Below are 24,543 nucleotides of genomic sequence, written 5' to 3'. Positions count from 1 at the left end.
AGATAATATCCAAAATTAATAAAGAACTCATGCAACTTAACACCAAAATAAATAAGTAAATAAATAAATAAAATAAAATAATAGGCAGAGGACCTGAATAGACGCTTCTTCAAAGAGGTCATACAGATGGCCAGTAGTTATACAAAATGATGCTTACTATCAATAATCATCAGAGAAATGCAAATTAATACTATAGTGAGATATCACTTTACACCTGTCAGATTGGCTAGCATCAATAAATCAACAAATAAGAAGTGTTGGTGAGGATGTGGAGAAAAGGGAACCCTCATTCACTGTTGGTGGGATGCAGATTGGTGCGGCCACTGTTGAAAAGAGTATGCAGATTCCTCAAAAATTAAAAATAGAACTACCAAATGACCCAGCAATACCATTTCTGGGTATTTATCTTAAGAAATCCAAAACACTAATTCAAAAGAATATATGCACCCCTATCATTATTGCAGTATTATTTATAATAGTCAAGATTTGGAAGCAGGCCAAATGTCTTATCAGTAGATGAGTGGATAACAAAGCTGTGGTACATTTACACAACGGAATACTATGCAGCCATGAAAAAGGAACTGTTACTTTTGTGACATAATTGATGGAGCTAGAGATTATTATGCTAAGTGAAATAGGTCAGTCAGAGAAAGACAAATACCATGTGGTCTCACTCATATGTGGAATCTAATGAATAAAATAAATTAATGAACAAAATAGAAACAGAGGCATGGATACATGGAACAGACCAACAGCAATCAGAGGGGTGTGGGGAGGGAGGGACTAGGTGAAAGAAGATGAAGGGATTCGCCAAAGAACATATATGCATAACCAATAGAAACAGTCAGCAGTGTAGTAATGGCCAGAGGAAGGTGCGGTGGGGGGGGAGGGGAGGCCATGGGGTGGGTGGAGGTGGGCAAAGGTGGGGTTAGAATGCGATTGCAGCCCTCTTGACATGTCATTCGGAGACCCACTGCTGTGGGGGGGAAACCAAGCACTGACACAGGGGTGGACAAACACAGGTTCATAGTTGCAACATGACATTCTTTTGAGTTAATACAGCTTTTGTAACAATCCTAACCTGCATGTCTTTTTCCATATGCAGAACTGTAAACCTACTTTGGTGATCTGAATATTTTAAAATGAGATCATGGAAAGTTGTTGAGTTTCTGTTGAAACTAAAATTAGAAAGGAGTGTTAGTGGTATTGAGAGCTAGAGTGGCATTGACTCTAAGACATACTAATTTTGTACATATACAATGGGAATGGCATTGGCCATCCACTGGAACAGGGGCGGGGAACATGCAGTCTGCGGGCTGTATGTAAGGCCTGCGGAATCATTTGGTCTGGCCCAGCGAGGCATGAGGGGTGAGTGAATTACAGCAGGCTAATTTTTAAGTTGATCATTTTGTATGGCCAAGAACTATGCTGTCACTACCCAAATGGCCCTAGGCAGAAAAAAAGTTCCCCACCCCTGCACTAGAACATCCGATCACATCTAGTTGATAGTTGGACAACTATCTCCAAATATGCCCAATTTATTTTAAAACAATAAATAATGAAATCTGGTTGAACACTAACAAAATTGATTTAAATAAACCCCCTCCATTTCAGCAAATCTGAAGTTGTGGACAAAAGACTCTGTACCAGTAATGAGGTCTACTAAATAAGCTGTGCTTTGTGGACATATCAGGAGGCAGTGTGAACAGGTAGTAATGTATGAGATTTACCTTCAGCACACGGGCAAATATTAACATTCCCCACGACGGTTTCAGCTCAGCAATCCGGTCACAGTCGTCACGAAGGGCTTGGCTCCGGGGCACCGGGCGGAACGGCTGAGTGCCCACGGTGAAGGCACGCCCCCGGGCCATGCTCTCAAACTGCTTTCAGAGCCCCACGCGGAGACGAGGCACAGGGCGGCACCTGAGTGCGCCAGGGTGGCCGGCAGAAAGCTCCTGGCCCACAGCGCCGGCCAAAGGGACGCGGCATGTTCAGCCGGCGGTGGCCGCCCTGATTGTCTGCTCTCTTTCCTGTTAACTATTTGAGGAGGGCTATTCCCTGCAGCTTTTCGTAACATTCTGTCCTCGTTCTGTAAGTAGGACAATTTTACTCCAGGTAAAATAAAAACTGCCCTAGCCGGTTTGGCTCGGTGGATAGAGGGTCGGCCTGTGGTCTGGTCAAAGGCACATGCCTCAGTTGTTGTGGGCTTGATCCCCAAAGGGGTGGTGTGTGTGTGTGTGTGTGTGTGTGTGTGTGTATGAGTTTGTGCAGGAGGCAGCCGATCAATGATTCTCATCTCGGATGTTTCTATCTTTCTCTCTCTCCCTCTTCCTTCCTCTCTGAAATCAATACAAATATATTAAAAAATAAAATTAAAAATAATAATAAATAAAAATAAAAACTGAACTATACTTCATAATAAACACCTCATCTTCTCCATGCAGAGTGCTGGCTGTGTTTGTGTTTCCCATCCATGTTTTTAAAAACTGAGTGTTGGCCTGGCTGGTGTGCCCAATGGTTAGAGTGTCAGCCCTGGAACAGAGGGTGGCAGGTTTGATTTCTGGTCAAGGGCACATACCTGGTTTACAGGTTTGAACCCCTCCCCGACTCAGGGCGTCTGTGGGAGGCAACCAGTCCATGTGTCTCTCTCACATTGATGTTTCTCCCTCCCTCCTCCCTCCTTTCCACTCTCTCTAAAAATCAATGGAAAATATATCTTCACTCCTCAGGTGAGGATTTAAAAACAAAGCAAAACCACCACCCGGAAGTGTTAAAGACAAGACATAGCTTAGTTCTCATTTTTATTAAAGATGTTTTTTAAGGAATATATTACACTTAAAGTTCAATACCATAAATAAAGATTAGTTTTTAAATATTCTATTTTTACTTATTTAAAATGTAAACATAAAAGAAAAAAATTCACCACTCCTTCCCCAACTCTGCCTAAATGCGTTAAAAAAAAAAAAGCCATCCCTTATGTAAGTTCTTTCTTCAGAATGAGAAGCCCAGTCTTCATTGACGGGAGTCCCCCGGGCTGCGGGCCCGCGAGGCCTGGGTCCGAGGGGCTGAGACGGAGTGCCCCTCCTGCCAGGACTGCGCAAGCGCCCGCAGGGACAGGCTCTTTCCCTTCCACTCGGCGTCCAAGGCCATGGCTGTGCGATGGTTTCCAGCGCAAGGCGCTGCGACGAACGTGGCGTGCAAGCGGGCACACCCTCCGAGGCGGCCCAGGCCCGCAGTCACCCAGCCATTCTGGGTCGGCATTAGCCGCGGGACGGCCGAGCTGGCGAGATCCCGAGAAAGCACTTAGTCATTTTGCAGTTGATTTCAACCAGTGAGTCTTCTAACACTGAAGAGAATATTGATATTACATTTTCAAGAATACTCTGACATACTTATTTACACCTACTTAAACTTCATTAATTCATGTTTCATCTTCACATAATCATAGGCTCTAAGCCAACATATTACGCTGAAACTAATTTTAGCACAGTTTACAACATCTTTAGAATGTCTATTTGATCTTAACAAAAATAGGAATCCTTAAGAAATCAGTAAGGGAAAAGGATGTTTTTCAGGAGAATACTAGAGGGGTTGACATGAAGACTTCCTAACTGCTTGCCAGTTTCTTGAACGCCGTCAGCTCAAATCTACTGACATGGCTTTTGCTTCCTTCCTTGAAAACCTGAGAGACAAATTCACTTGATACAATTGGGACCTTAATCCTATCAAAATGAACCTAAGTCTGAACGGAAACTGAGGTAGTCGGAGTTGTAAGCACTTGACACTTTGAGTCAGAAAGGACTCCAATCTACTACCCCCAAATCGGCTCCTCCCCACTCTCCTTCCCTTCCCTCCCCCCACGGCTGCAATCTGCTCCATCTTCCTCAGGAAACTGGGTTTGCTAATATGAAAGGTATAACCTGCTGCAGAATATTGCCAGTTCAGCCATTTCAAACTCTTCAGTTCAAAGCTGCATTCTAGCCCACTAATTCTGTATTGAAAGCTCAGATTTTAAAAGTCTTCGTTTTTTAGAATATGGTCATAATCTGAGTGAAAAAAATGTGCCTCTTAAATTTTTTTTACAGGCTCAATGGCCTTCTAAGTCTTCATTGATACAGGGGCCCTCAAACTTTTTAAAGTGGGGGCCAGATCACGGTCCCTCAGAGAGCTGGAGGGCCGGACTATATGAACTACTAATTCCTACTGTAACACCTTGGCTGCGCTCACTGCCCAAAAAACCTGGCGGGCCGGATCAGACTCCTCTGCGGGCCGCATGTGGCCCGCGGGCGGGCCGTAGTTTGAAGACCCCTGGATTAAACTATGCAGAATCCGTGATAGGGAACCACTTTCAAGATTTGAAGAGGAAGACAACAGCACATTTAGTTATCCTCAGAAACTCAAGATTTGTTAACATTATACTTTATCAAGTTTCACATTTGTGCAGAAAAAACACCGGGATACCAGATTTCAAGCTTAATAAATATATGTAGAAAAAATGTCAGCTATAATATTTTCTCCAGAAAGTCCTTAGTGCAAATATAATTATATCAATAAAGCAAAAATATATTTCAAGTATAAAAAGCACCATGCTCAGAAACAATACTACCTCAATGGCATCACTGCACAACAGTCAAAATATAATCAAGCGTATCATTGCAAATCTCACATATATTCTTGGTCCATAATTTTTTTGTGAAATTCTTTATACAACTTTGCAGGATGATCCATAATCACAATCAGAATGTAAGTTTAGATTTTCATGGTTTTCTTAAAAATATACTCTATACTTTTCTCGGATGTTGCACAATTGAAGAGATACGTGACACAGGCAGAAAACAGAGCACTGACCTGACACCTTCACTATCAGCTTCTCTTTAGCTGAACGTGGATATGCTAGAGACCCCAGCTTTCACAATGAAATGCCTTTAAATTCAAAACTGCACATTTAAATACATATTTAAAATTTACGCGTTAAAAAAGGCAATTTTCCTTTGCTGGGGTTGCTGTTTGGCCCCAGGTCCAAATAATCTGCTGGAATTACTCCTTAGTAATTATGTTACTTGCTCACTTTGCACAGTTTCTTACACAGAGAGCTGGATAGTTATATAATGAATTAAAGGGCTAACCAATGAATGAATGAATGTATGAATGAGTGAATGCATGCATGCATGTTTGTCCAAGAGCTGTGTTTATAATGCCACAGGACTTTGTTAGCTTTTGAGATAAAAACTGGGATCATTCATCATTAAAGAATGTAATTAGTAAAGTGAGGTGATAAGCTCCAGAATAGACTTGCTTCTGTGGGCCAGAATCTACGTGGTAACAGAAGGGCCAAAAGCAGGAGGTAAAGGGCATCACCTCCTTTTAAAGTAAAGGCTGTCTTTCAACCTCTGAGGATTGACCGTATGTGAAACAGTCAAGAGAGCCCTTTTGGATGGGCCATACACCAAACCTACACTTTGCTATTAGTAAGCGATTCAGATTATCTTGTTTTGACTTATATTTTTCTTCTTGTATATAAAATAAGTTTCACAAGTTCTTCTGAAACAATTCGTAAGCCCATGTGAAGACAACTTGCTTACCTGTCTATCCCAGGATTTCTTTTTATCTTCATTGTTAAAAAAGGAATAGTTCTATTTGTTGTTGGATTATAACTGTCATATCTATTATAAGAAAAACATATTTATATTCTCTTCTGAGTGCACATCCTCAATGTTTTTACAGAGCACATTACTTTTCTCTCTGCTTCTACCGTTTTCCAGGTCATTATTAAACGAATGGAGGATACAACAGGAAACTGGGTACGGAGATCTGGGAGTAACAGGTGCAGCTGGAAGAGGGCTACCAACACACCATGATTCCACAGTAAACCACCACAAAGCTAGTTTGAGAAGGCGAGCATGGTTAAATCGTAACATTTAGCATAACATAATTAAAAAAAAGACATTTTATAACAAGAACAATGACTTAACTGTGCGATGTACACTCATTAAATTCAACATAAGTATAACAATGATGTAGAAACCTCAACTCAATTACTTTCTGTAAGTCAAAGAATAACTTATACCTGTGGGCTCAGGATCCACAATTTATAATCTTGAAGTCATTAGCAGTTCTTTATTACTGCAGTACTGATGAACTTTCCCATCATTCTAGGTTAATGAGAATGCTGAGGTATGTAAATCTGAAAATTTCACCAATATCCCATTTTCAAAGGAAAACGTGAGGAAGGTTATGCATCCTGAACAATAAAGTGTCTTGATGACTTGGAATTCCTTCTCCTTCGCCAAGCCGAGGCTGTTGGGTTGCTGTGAAGCTCTGCTTCAAGGTCTGACTGTGGTCAACGCTTTCAAGCCAAAGTCAGGAATGCCACTTCTGCCATCTGCACAGGCTCATACTCGCTCAGATTTTGTGCTTTGTTCAGAGGAACGTGACACAAAAGAATGCCTTGAGAATTCACATTTCCATTCCTAGTGCCATACACACAGAAGAAATCCAGCCAGCAGAGGAAACAGATTGCCTAGCAGAAGCCAGAGGGTGACCACAAGGCTAGAGGAACGGGAACAGATATCTAGGGTTGAAAACAAAAATTGACTTTCTATAGACATTTTTGGAATATATTATGCCAACTAAACACTGACAGATGAATATAGGTAATTATTAAAGGTGAACAAGGACAACCTTGGAGAGCAGAATCAAGAATGACTTCCTGCCCGCCTGGCGTGGCAGTGGTTAAGCGTTGACCAAGAGGTCACAGTTCAGTATCCGGTCGGGGCACGTGCCTGGGTTGTGGGCTCGGTTCCCAGTAGGGGGTGTGCGCGAGGCAGCTGACCAATGATTTTTTTGCATCACTGATGTTTCTACCTCTCTTTCCCACTCCTTCCTCTCTGAAATCATTCAATCAATCAATCAATCAATCAATATGACTCCCGAAAACCTAGATATGTAAAGTCAATTGTTTTTTGCAGTTTTTGAAAAAAAACAAAATGTTTATTCAGGAAGAAAAGAAGATGTACCTACCATCTCATGGTTAAAAAACAGCACCCAGGAAGAGAAGGACGTGCCTTTGGCTAGTATCCCAGCAGTTAAAGATGTTACACAGGAAAGCAGATTATTATCTTGTCTATTCTGACATGGGAAGAAGAACTCTCTTTTCTTTCTTGTTCCTTTATTATGGTAATTTGATATAATTTATCATCCCAAATAAGGACATTTTGAGACAAGTTTTGAAATAAATTGCCATGTCAACAAACTGAAACTTAGATCACCGGGTGCTTGACTAGAAAGATAGTATATCCAGTCAGCCAATTGTCAACCAACAAGCCAACTCTGGGCTATACTTATTTCCTTGTTCCTCAATCTTTCAACATGAGGTCAGATATGAAACTCTGGCCAATTAACTTACGGCGAGCGTTTCTTCCTTGTTTCCTGCTTGTATCCTTTCCCCTTATTTTGCAGTTCTCTGGACTCTTGAGAGTGGAGACTGCCTGCTTCATGAAGTATGAAATAAAATTTGTTTAGATCAAATAAATGTTCTCTTTGATTTTTTTTTTAAACACAGGGGACACTATTAACAATTATACCAGGACAAGAGGCATATGGACTGTCCCAGGCAAGCTAGGGTATATGGTCCCCAATCTCTAAACAACTACCTATCTATCACATCCAGCCTTCATCTGGAAACAGAAGACACGTTTGTAATGACTTAATAAAGAAAAAATTTTAAAAAAGAGTCTATGGGCTTTTGGCACTAGAAGTCCATTTTAATTTAGGCATGAGCTGTTCTCACATCTAAAACTATATTTCCCAAAATAATTCTCACAAAGGAAAACTTTTTAATTTTGTTGTTTTTAGAGTGTGTGTGTGCGTGTGTGTGTGTGTGTGTGCGTGTGTGTGTGTGTGTGTGTGTGAGAGAGAGAGAGAGAGAGAAAGAAAGAGAGAAAGAAAGAGAGAGAGAGAGAGAGAGAGAGGTTTGTTATTCCACTTATTTATGCCTTATTGATGGTTATTTCTTACATGTGCCCTGACCAGAGATTGAACCTGCAACCTTAGTGTAACAGGACACTACTCTTAACCAGCTGAGCTACCTGGCCAGGGTTGGTAAACATTTTTACAGCAGCAAAGAGACCAGGCCAACTTGAATTTATCTTGAGATTAATTGTCCTTTCTAATATACGGTGTCCTCCAAAAATGTATACACACACTTTGAATAATTATAAAGTCAAGTGTTTATTAAAAGACATTTTTGCAAAATTGAGTTTTTAGCGATTAAATTATGTTTGCTTCTTTTGGGACAGACACCCTGTATTTTGACCAATAAAGAGCCAACTAAGCTTCAAGTCTGATGCTTACAAGTGGAAAATAGGGCTAGTCTTCAGCTCTAGAATGAAGAGAATGATAACGTCACAGCACTGCAGCCTGTTCTTCTGAGCACCATATAATGCAGGTAAAACAGGAGGAAACTCCTATTTTTCCCAATGGAATCAGTTGGTAATTGTTAAATCTTACAAAGATCCTACTTTCCCAAGAACAGTCCTTCTCATCAGCATCATCTGTAAACTTGTTAAAAATGCAAATTCTCAGGCTCTGACTCAGATCTTCTGAATCAGAAACTCTGGGGTTGAGGCCTGGCAACCTGTGTTTTAACATGATTCTGATGCATGCAAAAGTTTGAGAAACTGATCTAGCATTGCACTGTCTAATATGACAGCCACCAGCTATATGTGCTACTTAAATTTAAATTAACTCAAATGAAATAAAGTATTTAGTTTCTTAATCACACTAGTCACATTTCACACATTCAACGGTCGTATGTGGCTATTACTCTGTTGGGCAATGCATATAACAGAACATTTCTGTCATCCCAGAAAGTTCTACTGGATAAGTTCTGGCCCGGAGCATGAGGTAGAAGGGTCTTGGCTGGAATAAGGAATGGAACCTGGAGTCTAATAACGCAAGTATATCCCTTTATCTCATGATTCTCAATTTGGCCCAAGGAAATGGAGAAGGACTACCTGTTTCTTTTTCTACTATTGACACTAAAATTTAACAAACTATTAAAACATTAATGGCAGCTCTGGAATATTTGTTGTCCTTCAAAAATACTGAACGTTAGCCAGGCCAGTGTTACTCAGTGGTGTGAGGCAAATTACTAAATTTGGTTTTCTTAGATGGTCATTAAGCTACTTTTAAAGGCAATTTAAAAAGAGGAGTTCCAAAAATGTATTTCAACAATGGAATTGCCCGGCTGATGTAGCTCTGTGTGTTGAGTGCTGTCCCATGGACCAAGAGGTCACCAGTTCAATTCCCAGTCAGGGCACATGCCTGGGTTGCAGACTCAATCCCCAGTAGGGGACATGTAAGAGGCAGCCTATAAGTATTTCTCTTCTCACTGATGTTTCTATCTTTCTCTCCCTCTTCTTTCCTCTCTCCCTAAAATCAATAAAAACATATTAAAACACAACAAAATAATGGAGTCACTTTTGAAATAACTCTATTGATAGATATTGCTCCTGCCAGGGGAAAAAAAAATCAGTGGTGGGAAGGAGATTTTCCAATAAAACTGAAATTAGAAGAGAAGATGCTCAACCTGTTTAGAGCTTCCTTGAAGGGAATTTCCAACATCTGATAAGAAAAGTCCCTGTCTTTACTCCAACCATAGAGATACTCACCCAGCGGTACAGCTCTGGTCAGGTTAGCAGCTGGAGGGTCTGTTTCTGGAGGACAGAGTTCACAGAAGTCCCAACATGAGGGACAGAGCAGGTTTCCATCGTGAATCCAGCCGTTCATATGAATACTAACGAAGAGGACCTGCCCGGCTCGACTACACAAATATGAAGTATTCTGGACCCAAACCTTTAGACCTTGTGGAGAACAAGAAACCTTCAACAGAAAGAAAAAAAATCAGATCCGTAAGTATACTGGCCTCCTTCATCTGCAGGAAAAGGTTAGAATTTGCCAAAATACTGGTTATAAAAAATAATTTGGGTTATAAAAATTTCAAATAATTATTTCTTCTTCAAAGTTGTTTTCCAAAAAGACTTCATGTTAATTTCAATTATGCTACTTCACTTCAAATATTTCAAAACTTCTCTCCTAGAATTATTTTCAAAGTAAAAGCATGTTTCTGAAAATGTTTGTTGGTAGCAAATTTTTACTCTACAGGGAGATGAAGTTTTCTGTAATATTTGGTATGATTATTAATAATCATTTAGTTTACCTGATAACATCCACTCCCCCAGTCTGGGTAACTCAGCTTCCTTTCACACTTTTCCATGACAAATGCTGATTTCTGAATTAGACAAACTGAATGAGGTCCATACTTTTCAGCACCATAGTTTTTAAAAAGGTCTGAAGAAAAACAGAAAAATTTTCTTAAAAAACTTATCTTAGGCTCAAAGAACAAGAAATTGAAGTATTCCATCCTTATGACTAATGGTTATTTTTAAAACAAACATGTTTAATGGAAAATTTCAATTTAAAATATCAAGAGAAAGAGGGCTCCAAACTCAAACTAGGTTCTCAATACAGAAACTACTGGGAGAAAATAATTATAGCAGAAACAAGTGATAAAACTGGACCTAAAGTATTTAAGTTAAATATACAGAGGAAATGGCACTGAGAATCACCTTCATTAGTGGCTTAAATAGCAGTCATTTCCCAAATGGCCCAAAATAGGATGAAGGCAACTATTTATATAATGAAAGCTTTTTGGAGGTCTTGCAACTTTTGTAAGACTCTTTTTGTATTTTCATAATACCTGGAAGTTCATAAATACCATGCTGATCTAGTCTCAGACTAAACACAAACTTGCAGAGTGGACTCAATGACCCCTAAATAGCTAATAGGGCAAAGGATGAAGTTCTTAAACACAAGCAATATTTTGCTCTCTTTATACTTAATACAAGTAAGTTTCATTTTTTGAAAGCAGAGAGTTCAATTAGCCCATTTAATAATATTGTAAAGGTAAGTATTGCCCTGCCAGTGGTTAAGTGTTGACCTATGAACCCAGAGATAATGGTTCAATTCCCAGTCAGGGCACATGCCCAGGTTACAAACTCAATCTCCAGCAGGGGGCATGCAAGAGGCAGCTGATCAATGATTCTCTCTCATCATTGCTGTTTCTCTCTCTCTCCCTTCCTCTCTGAAATTATAGATAGATAGATAGATATAGACTAGAGGCCTGGTGCACAAAATTCATGTGTGGGTGTGGTCCCTAGGCTTGGCCTGTGATCAGGGCCATCTTCCCCAGCTGCCCTCACCCAGCCCCACCCCCCACCTACACCCACCCCCAGTCCCCCATTCGCCATCAGGTGATCAGTGCCTGACGGCTGGGGGAAGGGAACGAAAGATCGCTATTCCCACCCGCTCGCCAGCCCCACCCCACCACAGGTGGCTATCAGGCGATTGGAGCCTGTTGGCCGGGAAGAGGGACCAAGAGGTGGTCAGTGCACCTCATAGTGACCAGTCCAGCAGTCATTCTGCTGTTAGGGTCAACTTGCAAATTACCCTTTTATTATATAGGACAGAGGCCTGGTGCATGGATGGGGGCTGGCTGGACTACTCTGAAGGGGGCCCTGGATTGGGGTGGGGGTCCACTTGGGGGTTGAGAGGCTGCAGGCGATTTGCAGGCTCACTGCACCCCCAGCTTTGTCAAGAAGAATATCTGGAAGACATCCAGTCTATCCAATATAATTAGCATATTACCCTTTTATTAGTATAGTTGTGTGTATGTATATTTCTATCTCTATCTCTATCTCGCTCTCTATATATAAAAGGCTAAGCGACTGTTAACAGCAGAATGACCAAATGACCAGAACGACCTGTTGCTATGATGCACACTGACCACCCTGATCGCCTTGTCAGGGCCTGCAGGCCAACCTCCTGGACCCTTCCCCTGGCCAGCAGGCACTGACTGCCTGATGGGAACAGGGAACTGGAGGTGGCTGGTGGTGGACTTGGGTGGCACCAGGCCAAGGCGGGTACAGGTGGGGGACAGGAACGGCTGATGGCAGCCAGGAGTTGGGGAAAGGAAGGCCCCAGCTAGCCAACCTCTCGGTCCCTCCTAATCGCCTGATCCGAGCCTGCCAGCCAAACTCCTGGTCCCTCCCCCAAGCAGGCAGGCACTGATCGCCTGATGGGGAATGAGGAACCGGGAGCAGGCTGGGCTGAGGGACTCCCCCCACTCTGGTGCATGAATTTCGTGCACTATCCTCTAATATATCTATATCTATATATCTATATCTATACCTATACCTATATCTATATCTCTAATAAATAGATAAGTATCGCCCTGGCTCGGGTGTAGCTCAGTTAGTTAGAGTGTTGTCCTGATATGTTAATGTTATAAGTTTGATTCCCCATCAAGGACATATAAGAATCAACCAGTAAATGCATAAGTGAAATAATAAATCGATGTTTCTCTTTTTCTCTCTAAAATCAATCAATAAAAATTTTTAAAGGTATTTTATTTTATGTCTGTTTTGAAAAATCTTAATTATATAAATGAAGAAAGAAAATGTAAAATAGAACTCTGTATTTCTTTTATTTTCAGAGTATTTCAAAGTCCTCAAAAAACACAGTACCAATTGTAAAAATTAATTAATTAATTAAAATAAAATAAAAGGAGCATCAACAAGCTATAATTCTCAGGCCAAATCCTGAAGGTTACCTGTTTATATGAATAAAGTTTTAGCCAACACATCCACACTCATTCATTTATAGATTATGACTGCTTTCACACCACAACAGCAGTGTTGAGCAGCTGCAACAGATATTATATCCCACAACACCTAAAATATTTACTATCTTGTTCTTTACAATAAATGTTTGCCAATTCCACCTATAAAACAATAAAATGTGATAAGGTACTTTTAGAAAACCCATGACTGATAGATCTGTGCATTTCTTTTGCTCTATATGCAACTGCTGAGTGTTGTATCATAAATCTTTAGATATTTATTAAGTACGTGAGTGATTAAAAAAACACACGAAACTAAAAACCCAATTAAATTTGCTAGGTTTAAAAATAAAACATTATAGAAATTAAAAATTTAAATGACTTAGTTTGTAATAAAGTATGAAATACAGTATGAAATAAAGTGATGATGCCCTAGCCAGTTTGGCTCACTGGACAGAGTGTTGGCCTGTGGACCTAAGGGTCTCAGATTCAATTCCGGTCAAGGGCACATGCCTCAGTTGCGGGCTCAGTCCAATGTGCAGAAGGCAGACAATCAATGATTCCCTCTCATCACTGATGTTTCTATCTCCCCCTTCCTCTCCTCTCTGAAAGTCAATAAAAATACATTTAAAAAATAATTTTGATGACCATAGAAACAAAAACTATTCATTGCTATTTATTATTTTTTATTTTAAAAAAACCACAATTTCTGATTGTTTATAAGCAATGGGAAAGATTTTATTTTTCTTTTTTTAAAATATATTTTATTGATTTTTCACAGAGAGGAAGGGAGAAGTATAGAGAGTTAAAAACATCGATGAGAGAGATACATCGACCAGCTGCCTCCTGCACACCCCCTACCGGGGATGTGCCCGCAACCAACGTACATGCCCCTGACGGGAATCGAACCCGGGACCTTTCAGTCCGCAGACCGACGCTCTATCCACTGAGCCAAATCGGTTTCGGCTCATTGCTATTTATTAACACAACATATGTGAGAACACTTTATTTTTAGAGGTGAATAGTATGAGCTGTAACTATTATTGTTAAATATCCAGTTGCCGTATTGTTTATCCCTTTGAAGACCTGTTCATTTATATGTATATTAAGAAAACAATAAACAGTATGACATCATCTTACTAGCTATGAGATAATAATGTCATTCTGATAGCTGAAGAATGGCATGTTACTTCTAAATTACATAAAATGCACACTCCTAAGGAGCTGAAAAAATAGGTTACTTAATGTGATTAGCTAAAAAGAGCTCTCCATTGGAGGAACCTGCACTAAGTAACTGCATCACTTAGTGTCTTTTTATTCACCTGTGAAATTCAATATCTTCTCTATGTCTCTTGTCAGGTTTTTACAAGAATAAAATTAAATATAAAAATAAAATGTTTTGTAAATGAAAGTGTCATGCAGATGTAAGGTATTACTAAAAAGCAGTGTAGCCGAAACCGTTTTTGGCTCACTGGATAGACCATCGGACTGCGGACTCAAGGGTCCCAGGTTTGATTCTGATCAAGGGCATGTACCTTGGTTGCGGCCACATCCCCAGTGGGGGGTGTGCAAGAGGCAGCTGATCGATGATTCTCTCTCATCGATGTTTCTAGCTCTCTATCCCTCTCTCTTACTCTCTGTAAAAAATCAATAAAATATATATATAAAAAATAAAATAAAATAAATGAAAAGCAGTGTATGCATACATGTACAAATCTATATACTAGCTAAAAATCCTTTCTATGTGTGATGGTTCTGAGCTCTTACTACATTAATTCATTTAATTCTCACCATACCTCTATTAGATGGGTATTATTATCCCCTTTCTACAGATGCCGATGCTAAGGCACAGAGAAGTTAGATTATTTACAACAGATGAGTAGCAGTGGAACCACAATACAAATTCCAGGGTCTGTGCTCTTAACCACTATTTTACATTGCTGATATATAATTGTAATATGTATATAACATTTCATTTCATTAGACTACTAACCTGGTTGATTTTCCAATATTCTACAATCTGAGCTGCGCTGATATTCACCACTTACATGCCAACTGAATTCCTGACTGAAAGGGCAGTAGTCAGCAATTTCTACTGAACCACCATAATGAGGCAAATCTTCTGCAGGTATTCCACTGAGTTCATCAAAGTACTACGAAGAAAGTATCAGGAAGACAGGAGAAAAAGAAATATTCTGTATAACCAAACAAAGCCCACAGTCAATTTATAGCAACCCTCTAATGCTGTACAACACAAAGAAGATATTAATGTAGTTTTCCTCATGTACAGCAAGCATGTCAAACTCAAAGGCTAACACAGGCCAAATAAATGTGGCATGTGGCCCGTGGGCCTCAAGTTTGACATGCTTGATGTACAGTGTAACACAAAGATATTAATATACTACTTGGATATGACAAAGCTTTACCCAAGATTTAGTTTTAGAAATAAGTAAGGTAAGCAAACTGGTTAAGTTTCTTATTAGATAACAAATTTGATATGTTTTTAAAGAATGAATCGGAAGACTTTCAAGAGTTGACAAAACACAAAAAACTGCACAGAATTAAGATTTTAAATATACTGTACATCAAATGTCTTAAGAATATTTAATTTATATGCTGTTTTGACATTCTTGAAAAAATAAAATTGTGAGAAAATGGAAGAGATCACATATATACATACTAGAGGGGCGGTGTCCCTCATCCTGGCCTGCCCTCCCTCACAGTCTGGGAGCCCTCAGGGGCGGGAGGTGACCTGGTGATCAGGGGAAGGAGATGCCCCATCACATCTCTGCTGCTGCCACTGCTGACAGTGCAAGCCTCAGCCAGCCCTGGGCAGCTGGGCAGCCACCATCCGAGGCTTGCCTGAACCTCAGGCCGGCCCTGGATGGATGGGGGGCTGAGAGAACTGGGGAACTTCGGAGGCAGGAGGGCCCAGTCTGCTGCATGCCTGCTGCCCCTGCAGAGTTAAGGGGATTGGGCACCGCCATCTTGTGGCTGTGGGCACCACCATCTTTGAGGGTGGGGCAGTCAATTAGCATATTCCCTCCTTATTGGCTGTGAGTGCTGCCATCTTTGAGGGCAGGGTAGTCAATGAGCATATTCCCTCCTTATTGGCTGTGGGTGCCACCATCTTTTCGACAGCTTGAGGGTCAATGAGCATATTCCTTCTTTTTTTTTTTTTAGGTTTGAAATAAGCATTTTTTTAAATTAAATTATTATCTGTGTACATATTTTAACATTGCTCCCTCCCCCATACATACCCTCCCTCCCCAGAGTTTTATGTCCATTGGTTGTACTTATATGCATGTATACAAGCCCTTCGGTTGATCTATTATCTCCCCCAGATCTCCCTACCCTCCCTGCTGTAATTTGACAGTTTGCTTGTTGCTTTACTGTCTCTATATCTATCTTTTGGTTCATCAGTTTATAATGTTCTTTATCATCCATAAATGAGTGAGGTCATGTGGTGTTTCTCTTTCATTGATTGGCTTATTTCACTCAGCATGATTTTCTCCAATTCCATCCAGGTTGCTGCAAATGATGAGAATTCCTTCTTTTTTATGGCTGCATAGTATTCCATTGTGTAGATGTACCATGGTTTTTGGATCCAATCATCTGCTGACAGGCACCTAGGCTGTTTCCAGATTCTAGCTATTGTAGATTGTGCTGCTATGAACATAGGGGTGCATATATCATTTCTGATTGGTGTTTCTAGTTTCTTGGGATATATTCCTAGGAGTGGGATTACTGGGTCAAATGGGAGTTCCATTTTCAGTTTTTTGAGGAAACTCCACACTGTTCTCCACAGTGGTTGCACCAGTCTGCATTCCCACCAGCAGTGCACGAGGGTTCCTTTTTCTCCACAACCTCGCCAACACTTGTCGTTTGTTGATTTGTTGATGTTGGCCATTCTGACAGGTGTGAGATGGTACCACATTGTTGTTTTGATTTGCATCTCTCGGATAATTAATGATTTAGAGCATGTTTTCATATGCCTTTTGGCCTTCCTTCTGTCTTCTTTTGAGAATATTCTATTTAGGTCCATTGCCCATTTTTTAATTGGATCATTCATCTTCCTTTTATTTAGTTGTATAAGCTGTCTGTAGATGTTGGAGGTTAAACCTTTATCAGTGGTAACACTTGCAAATATGTTCTCCCACACAGTAGGCTTTCTTGTTGTTTTGTTGATGGTTTCTTTTGCTGTAAAAAAGCTTTTTATTTTGATGTAGTCCCATTTGTTTATTTTCTCTTTAGCTTCCATTGCCCTAGGGGCAGTATCAATGAAGAAGTTCTTTTGGCATATGTCTGAGATTTTGCTGCCTGTGGATGCTTCTAGTATTTTTATGGTTTCCCATCTTATGTTTAAGTTCTGTATCCATTTTGAGTTTATTTTTGTGTATGGTGTAAGTTGGTGATCTAGTTTCATTCTTTTGCATGAATGAAAGAGACTGTCTTAACTCCATTGTATATTCGTGCCTCCTTTGTCAAATATTAATTGAGCATAGTGATTTGGGTTGATATCTGGGTTCTCGATTCGATTCCATTGATCTATATGTCTGTTCTTGCGCCAGTACCAGGCTGTTTTGAGAACAGTGGCTTTGTAATACAGTTTGAAGTCTGGTATTGAGATCCCTCCTACTTTACTTTTCTTTCTCAGGATTGCTGTTGGCTATTCAGGGTCTTTTATTGTTCCAAATGAACTTTTGGAGAATTCTTTCTAGGTCAGTGAAATATGTCGTTGATATTTTAATGGGGAGTGCATTGAACCTATAGATTGCTTTAGGAAGTATGGACATTTTGATGATGTTGATTCTACCAATCCAGCATATTCCTTCTTTATTAGATAGGATAATACTTTGAACACCAAAGGAACAAGGTACCAGATAAATCTTAAAGATTTCACATTTTACACCAACTCATCCTATATAATAAAAGGCTAATATGCAAATGGACTGAATGGTGGAATGACCAGTCTCTATGACGCACACTGACCACCAGAGGACAGACACTCAATGCAGGAGCTGCCCCCTGATGGTCAGTGCGTTCCCACAGGGGGAGCGCCGCTCAGCCAGAAGCTGGTCTCACAGTTGGCAAATGCAGTGGCGGTGGCGGGAGCCTCTCCCGCCTCTGGGGCAGTCAGACATCCTCTGAAGGCTCCCAGACTCTGAGAAGGCACAGGCCGGGCTGAGGGTGCCCCCCAAATTTTGTGCACTGGGCCTCTAGTTGAATTATACCACTACTAAAGGCCCAATGCACGAATTCGTGCACAGGTGGGGTTCGTCTGGCCTGTCCCGATTAGGGGAAGGGAGGAAGGCATTTGGGAGTGGGGCCAGCTTAGGGGAGGGGCCTCGGGTGGTTGATGGGCTGACCCTGCCCCCTGGCTGAACTCCCAGTAGAACTCCTGGCTAATTGTTCAGCGGACAATTTGCATATTAGCCTTTAATTTTATAGGACGTCTAGAAATATAGTTACCATCATATGATGTCTGAAACAATCAGAAAGGTCATAAACATATGTAGAAAGCTCAAACTTTAGCAGCAATCATTTAAAATTAGCTTCTGTGATATAGTTTCTGACTAACATGCCCTTTGAAAATGACAGGCAGAGATGAGGGTTTTTAGAAATAGCCATGGCAATGTATCACTTAAAAGGTCAAATCAGAGATTCAGACTGAACATCATGTGGGGCCCTTTTCTTCACCTTTACATCCCTTGAGTCAAACCTCCTCTAAATCAGAACTCCCAAGCCTTCTAATGAATTGGCTTAGAGTACCTGGGTTATTTTCTTTAAAGAATCTTGTGGGGTTTTGTGGTGTGGAAATTAGAGGAAATTAAAGATGAAGACTTTGGAAACAACTATAAAGAAAAAAAAAAAACATACAGTTTAGAAATATTTAGAGCAAAATAAATATTCTAAATGCCTCTTACTATTTCTGCAAGGAATTGCTAGATATTAATTACTATCTATTATCACATTAGTTATAAATAAATGGAGGAATTCCTCAGTTTTATCTGACTTGTAGAAAACAAATGAGGCCTTATAAATTGAAACAGTTAAGAGGCTTTACTCTTCTAATTCAAAATAGAAACTTATTTTTAAAAATGTGATTGTTAAAATTTTGCCCCAAACAAGTGTTACCTGGTATTCTTGAGGCAAAGGTTTTGGAAACTTCTGCAAATTACACACTGCAACTGCTCTCTGGTCCTGTCTGCAGGTTAACTGCAAGGGATTACTCCTTAGGGTGTCACAGTAAGGGCTCAGCATCTGCCTCCTGCACATAAAGATAAACACCACAGCATAAAACTGTAAAGAAAATAGTACACATCTATTCTTTTCCATTATAAGCTTATCTTTTCCACTATAATTTCAATATGTTTTAATAGCTTAAAATTAATTGCTAAATCGAATTATAAACTTATTTTTCAAAGGGTAAAAGGTACGCGTAATGTAGATGTGAAAGATTAAAGCTAGATGCATTATAACATTATTTCACTGTTATTAAGTAAAATCCTATTTATCTCTCTCCATTTTTGTCAGTAAAAAGGAGTTTTAAAGACCCAATTTGCATTTAATATGACAAATAATGAAATTCCAGAGCTTGTCAAAAATATACATCTTCATAATTAACAAATGGAGTCTCAGAAACAAATGGAGATGACATCCCCTCTATCCTGTAGCTACAAAGAATTAATTAAATATTTTCTATGCTACAATCTAGGTAAAAAAAATCCTATTTGACAATTTGTTAAATTAAAAACATTCACACCCTGGCAGGCCCTCAGATGGGAGGGTCACAGGTTTAATTCCCGGTCAAGGCACATACCTCAGTTGCAGGTTCAATCCCGGCTCCTGTTGGGAGTCAACTAATCAATGTGCCTCTAAACACATGGCTGTTTCTCTTTCTCTCTCTTCCTTCCTCCCTCCCTCCCTGTCCCTTCCACTCTCTCTAAAAGCTCAATGGAAAAAATATCCTCATTCCTTGGGTGAGGTTGAAAAAAGAACACACAAATACACAAAAATAAAAACAATATTCACAATCCAATCTGGTTCTTCTGAGTAAAATGAAAATTGTGTTAATATTCCTAATTGTTACAACTTACTCTGTTGTCTGTTAAATCTAATCTTGGAGAGAAAGTAATTTATGTAATGTTTAATTATTTAATTTGTTAATCCTCTCTTCTTCCAAGGATACTTTTTCCATTGAGGGTGGAAAGGAAGGAGAGAAGGGGGGAGATAGGGTGGAGATTGGGGGGCAGGAAGGGTAGGTGGAGGGAAAGGGAGATGAGAGAGAGAGAGAGAGAGAGAGAGAGAGAGACAGACAGACAGACAGACAGACAGACAGACAGACAGACATAGATGCAAGGGAGACACATTGATTGGTTGTCTCCCACACATGCCTGATTGGGGCCAGGGATTGAACCAGCATCCCAGGTACATGCCCTTGACTGGGAATTGAACCCAAGATCCTATAGTGTGCTCTACCCACTGAACCACACCAGCCAGGGCTGAATGGAAACTTTTTTAAAAATTGCACTAATTGCTACAGATTAAACTGAGTCCTACAAAATTCATGTGTAGAGGCCCTTACCTCCAATCTGACTATAACCAGAGAAAGGGTCTTTAGGAAGCAATATGGTTAAATGGGGCCATAAGGGTAGAGCCCTAATTTGATAGGACTGGTGTCTTCACAAGAAGAAGAGGAGAGACCAGAGTGCACTGTCTCTGCCATGTGAGGACACAGTGAGAAGGCAGCTGTCTGCAAACCAGAAAGAGAACTCTCTCCAGGAACAAAACCGGCAGGCACCTTGATCTCAGACTTCTCAGCCTATAGAATCATGAGAAAATAAATTTCTACTGATTAAGCCACCCTCTCTGTATTTTGTTATGGGAGCCCAAGCAGACTAAGACATGAATGAAAATAAAAATAAAACATTGGAATTTGTGGGAGATAGCTGAAGAAATGCTGAGAGGGAAATTTATAACACTAAATCAGAAAGATGTAACATCTCAAATTAATAATCAACAATACAGAGAAAGAAGAAATAAAAAACAAGCAGAAGAAAAGCTATAAGATAAAAGCAGAAATCAATGGATTTAAAAAAAAAAAAACAGGAGACATCAATAAAACAAAAAGTTGGTTCTTTTAAAAAATTGGTAAAACTTCCCTAGCCGATTTGGCGCAGTGGATAGTGTCGGCCTTCAGAATGAAGGGTCCCTGCTTTGATCCCATACAAGGACATATACCTGGGTTGCAGGCTTGATCCCCAGTAGGGGGCCTGCAGTGCAAAAGGCAACCAATCAATAATTCTCTCTCATCGTTGTTGTTTTTAGCTCTCTCTCCCTCTCCGTTCCTCTCTAAAATCAATAAAATATATATATATTTTAAAAATTGGTAAAACTGACAAGCATCTAGTAAAACTGTAAAAGAAACATAGAGAAGAGTCAAAGGATTTTTTTCATTAATTAAAATGTTTTTTCATTCACTGATATGAATACAGTATATAGTGAATAATGTATTCATTATATACAATATAATTTCATGTATATAATATTCTTGAAAGGACAAAATTAGAGAAATGGAGAAGATTAGTGATTCCAGGAGTCAAGGAGAGGCTGACATGAGAGGGAACTGAGTATGACTATAAAAGTGAAGCAAGCTGAAGCCGGTTTGGCTCAGTGGTAGAGCATTGGTCTGCGGACTGAAAGGTCCCAGGTTCGATTCCGGTCAAGGGCATGTACCTTGGTTGCGGGCACATCCCCGGTAGGGGGTGTGCAAGAGGCAGCTGGTCAATGTTTCTCTCTCATCGACGTTTCTAGCTCTCTATTACTCTCCCTTTCTCTCTGTTAAAAATCAATAAAATATATTAAAAAAAAAAAAAAAAGTAAAACAAGAAGGATCCTTGTGATGATCCAAATGTTCTGAATCTGACTGTATCAGTTGCAATATCCTGGCTGTGACGTTGTACTATAGCTTTGTAAAATGTTACCAATCAAGGAAACTGAATGAAATGTACATGAAATCTCTGCATATGAACCCGTAATTATCTTCAAAAATTTATTTATATATATATATGTATATATATATATATATATATATGTATGTATATACACACACAAAAAAAATATAAACATGCGCGCGCGCATGTGTGTGTGTGTGTGTGTGTGTGTGTGTGTGTGTGTATCCCTCCAAATTGGAGACTATTTTTTAAAAAGCTTGCTAGGTGATTATAATATGCATCCAGATTTGAGGACTCTATTGAAAAATACTTTTTTGTTTTTTTTTAATATTGAATCAATAGCTATATCTATGTTTATGAGTGGATTTTCTGAAGAAAATGGTAAGAAATGTAGAGTATGTAAAATTTTTGCAATGTATATTTATGAATTATAAGCTAAACAGAAATATCTTATGGTCTGGCTCCCACATTGTAGAGTCTTTAAGTCTATGATTTAAAACAACATGCAGCTATTTGTTATATCACCAAGTACCATAAATGGTTTTCTACACCTTTTGAATATGAACTATACAGATCATATTTTGAAAGTAGCACTTTAGGCTCCAGATAAAGAACAAAATCAGAAATAAATTGCTATCAAACATTATGAGGAAATGTATTCTTACTTTTTTTTCTGCTGATCAATCCAGAACTTACAGCTCTTCCTGACAAAGTCACAGCCCATTCCTCGACCCCAGTCTAACTTCTCAGCCATGCTATAATTAGCTTTATACCAGCTGTGGAAATAATTCAAACAAAGCACTTTTTATTGCTGTCATTTAAAAAACAATTCCAACATACCCGTGACAAATCTCAACAATGAGAAAAGTAGGACCTCAAAAGGGACTTTGGTGGCCATCCCACGGGGCAGGCATCACTAAGAAAGCCCTTGCTGCAGGGGTCTCCGGAGCAGGACTGGGGACTTCAGTTTTATGGTGAGGCTGTTCAGAGTTGGAAAAAAACACTAACAGACCATGTTTCCATTGTAATTTCCAAAGATGACAGAAGTCACAGAGTAGAAACTAGTTCAGGTGTGAGACCAGCGGAATGAGGGCCAAAGAAACAGAAAGAGAATGAGAGAAAAAGAGAAGTAAACTGAGGAAGAAACAGTGGAATTATTAGGTAGCTAGTTTTTACCTAATCTGATTCAGTTGGAGTTTCTTGCTTCTCTGGCTTTAAAACTGTGCTATTTTATCATATAGGCCCTGCCTGTGACTAAATATTACACCATTAAAATAAGGTAAATGGCCGAAACCAGTTTGGCTCAGTGGATAGAGCATCGACCCTGCCAACTGAAGGGCCCCAGGTTCGATTCCGGTCAAAGGCATGTACCTTGGTTGCAGGCACATCCCAGTGGGAGGTGTGCAGGAGGCAGCTGGTCGATGTTTCTCTCTCATTGATGTTTCTAGCTCTCTATTCTTCTCCCTTCCTCTCTGTAAAAAATCAATAAAAAATATATATTTTTAAAAAGACAAATGAATACAATGTCTAATACTTTTTAAAATGCTTATCATTTCAGAAAAAAACACATAGCACATTGATTTAGTTTCCTGGAAAATTTAATCAACAAGCTTAGTTTTATCAGCATTTCTCCTTTTTTTTTTTTTTTAAATCTTTTTCTTTTGGTCCTAGCCAGTTAGGCTCAGTGGATACAGCATCAGCCTATGGACTGAAGGTCCTGGGTTTGATTCTGGTCAAGGGTGCGTACCTCAGTTGCAGGCTCCTCCCCAGCCCAGGCCCAGGTCACAGTTGGGGCAGGAGCCCACCAATCTATGTGTTTCTCTCACAACAGTGTTTCTCTCTGTCTTTCCCTTACTTCCACCTTCCCTAAAAATCAATGGGAAAAATGTCCTCGGGTGAGGATTAATAAAAAAATAAAAATAAAATAAAATCTTTTTTTTTTTTCAACTAAAGGCCCAGTACACAGGTTTGTGCACATTGAAAGGAAATTAATTAGAAGGTGGCCGGCGGGACAGGACTGGGCGAGATGGGCCAGACACGCCATGGATCTGACCTCCTGCAGTCCCTCCCCGGCTGGCCACACATGGGGCAGCGCTGGGGCTCAAAGGGCGACTGTGGAGTGAGTGGGGTCCCTCCGGCAGGTGGGGTCCCTCAGCCTGGCTTGCGGGGATAAGCCAAAACCCCTGACATCCATCAAAGGGACCTGGAATGCGAGAGGGCATTCTGCCAAGTTGCTGTCATTCAGCTGCTCCTGCATTGAGCATTTGCCCCCTGATGGTCAGTGCGCATCATACCTACCAGATGGTCAGCCAGTCGGCAGGTCGCTTAGCCTTTTAATATATATAGATTGCAGTTGACATACAATATTATATTAGCTTCAGGTGCACTCCATACTGATTAAACATTATATAACTTACTGATCCTCACAATAAATCTCATACCCATCTAACGCCATTCATAGTTATTTATTTTTAAAAATATTTTTTATTGATTTTTTTTACAGAGAGGAAGGGAGAGGGATAGAGAGAGTTAGAAACACTGATGAGAAACATTGATAGCTGCCTCCTGCACACCTCCTACTGCAGATGTGCCTGCAACCAAGGTACATGCCCTTGACTGGAATCAAATAGGGACCTTTCAGTCCAAAGGCTGACACTCTATCCATTGAGCGAAACTGGTTAGGGCCATACATATTTATTAGTATAGTATCTATATACTAGAGGCCCATTGCACAAAATTTATGCACGGGGGTGGGGGTTGTCCCTCAGTCCAGCCTACACCCTCTCCAATCTGTGACCCCTCAAGGGATGCCAGACTGCCAGGAGAACAGAAGTTCCATTGCTTGCTATGATGTGCAGTGCAGAACGTGGTGGGTGACCAGTGGTGGCAGCGGGGCTGAGGGAGCAA

General features: G+C 40.1%; 1 protein-coding gene across 3 annotated transcripts in view; it reads right to left on the bottom strand.

Annotated features, from left to right (window-relative positions):
- Nucleotides 1-2,784: 2,784 nt before the first annotated feature.
- Nucleotides 2,785-24,543, bottom strand: part of LMLN (leishmanolysin like peptidase) — a 51,870-nt gene continuing 30,111 nt past the window's right edge. The window contains exons 12-18 of one of the 3 annotated variants that reach the window (XM_084871625.1): nucleotides 22,302-22,412; nucleotides 18,818-18,950; nucleotides 14,673-14,832; nucleotides 10,220-10,350; nucleotides 9,672-9,882; nucleotides 4,320-6,571; nucleotides 2,785-4,123 (exon numbers count right to left, since the gene is read on the bottom strand). In XM_084871625.1, coding sequence (XP_084727751.1) covers nucleotides 6,471-6,571; nucleotides 9,672-9,882; nucleotides 10,220-10,350; nucleotides 14,673-14,832; nucleotides 18,818-18,950; nucleotides 22,302-22,412 — 847 coding nt within the window. In that variant the 3' untranslated portion in view covers nucleotides 2,785-4,123; nucleotides 4,320-6,470. The remainder of the gene's footprint in view (nucleotides 4,124-4,319; nucleotides 6,572-9,671; nucleotides 9,883-10,219; nucleotides 10,351-14,672; nucleotides 14,833-18,817; nucleotides 18,951-22,301; nucleotides 22,413-24,543) is intronic. The other 2 variants (XM_084871626.1, XM_084871627.1) reach the window with 2 other exon arrangements.

The sequence above is a fragment of the Pipistrellus hanaki genome (genome assembly GCF_964339955.1).
Source record: "Pipistrellus hanaki genome assembly, chromosome: 2".
NCBI classification, from domain to species: Eukaryota; Metazoa; Chordata; class Mammalia; order Chiroptera; family Vespertilionidae; genus Pipistrellus; species Pipistrellus hanaki.
This window is presented reverse-complemented; position numbering and strand designations above follow the sequence as displayed.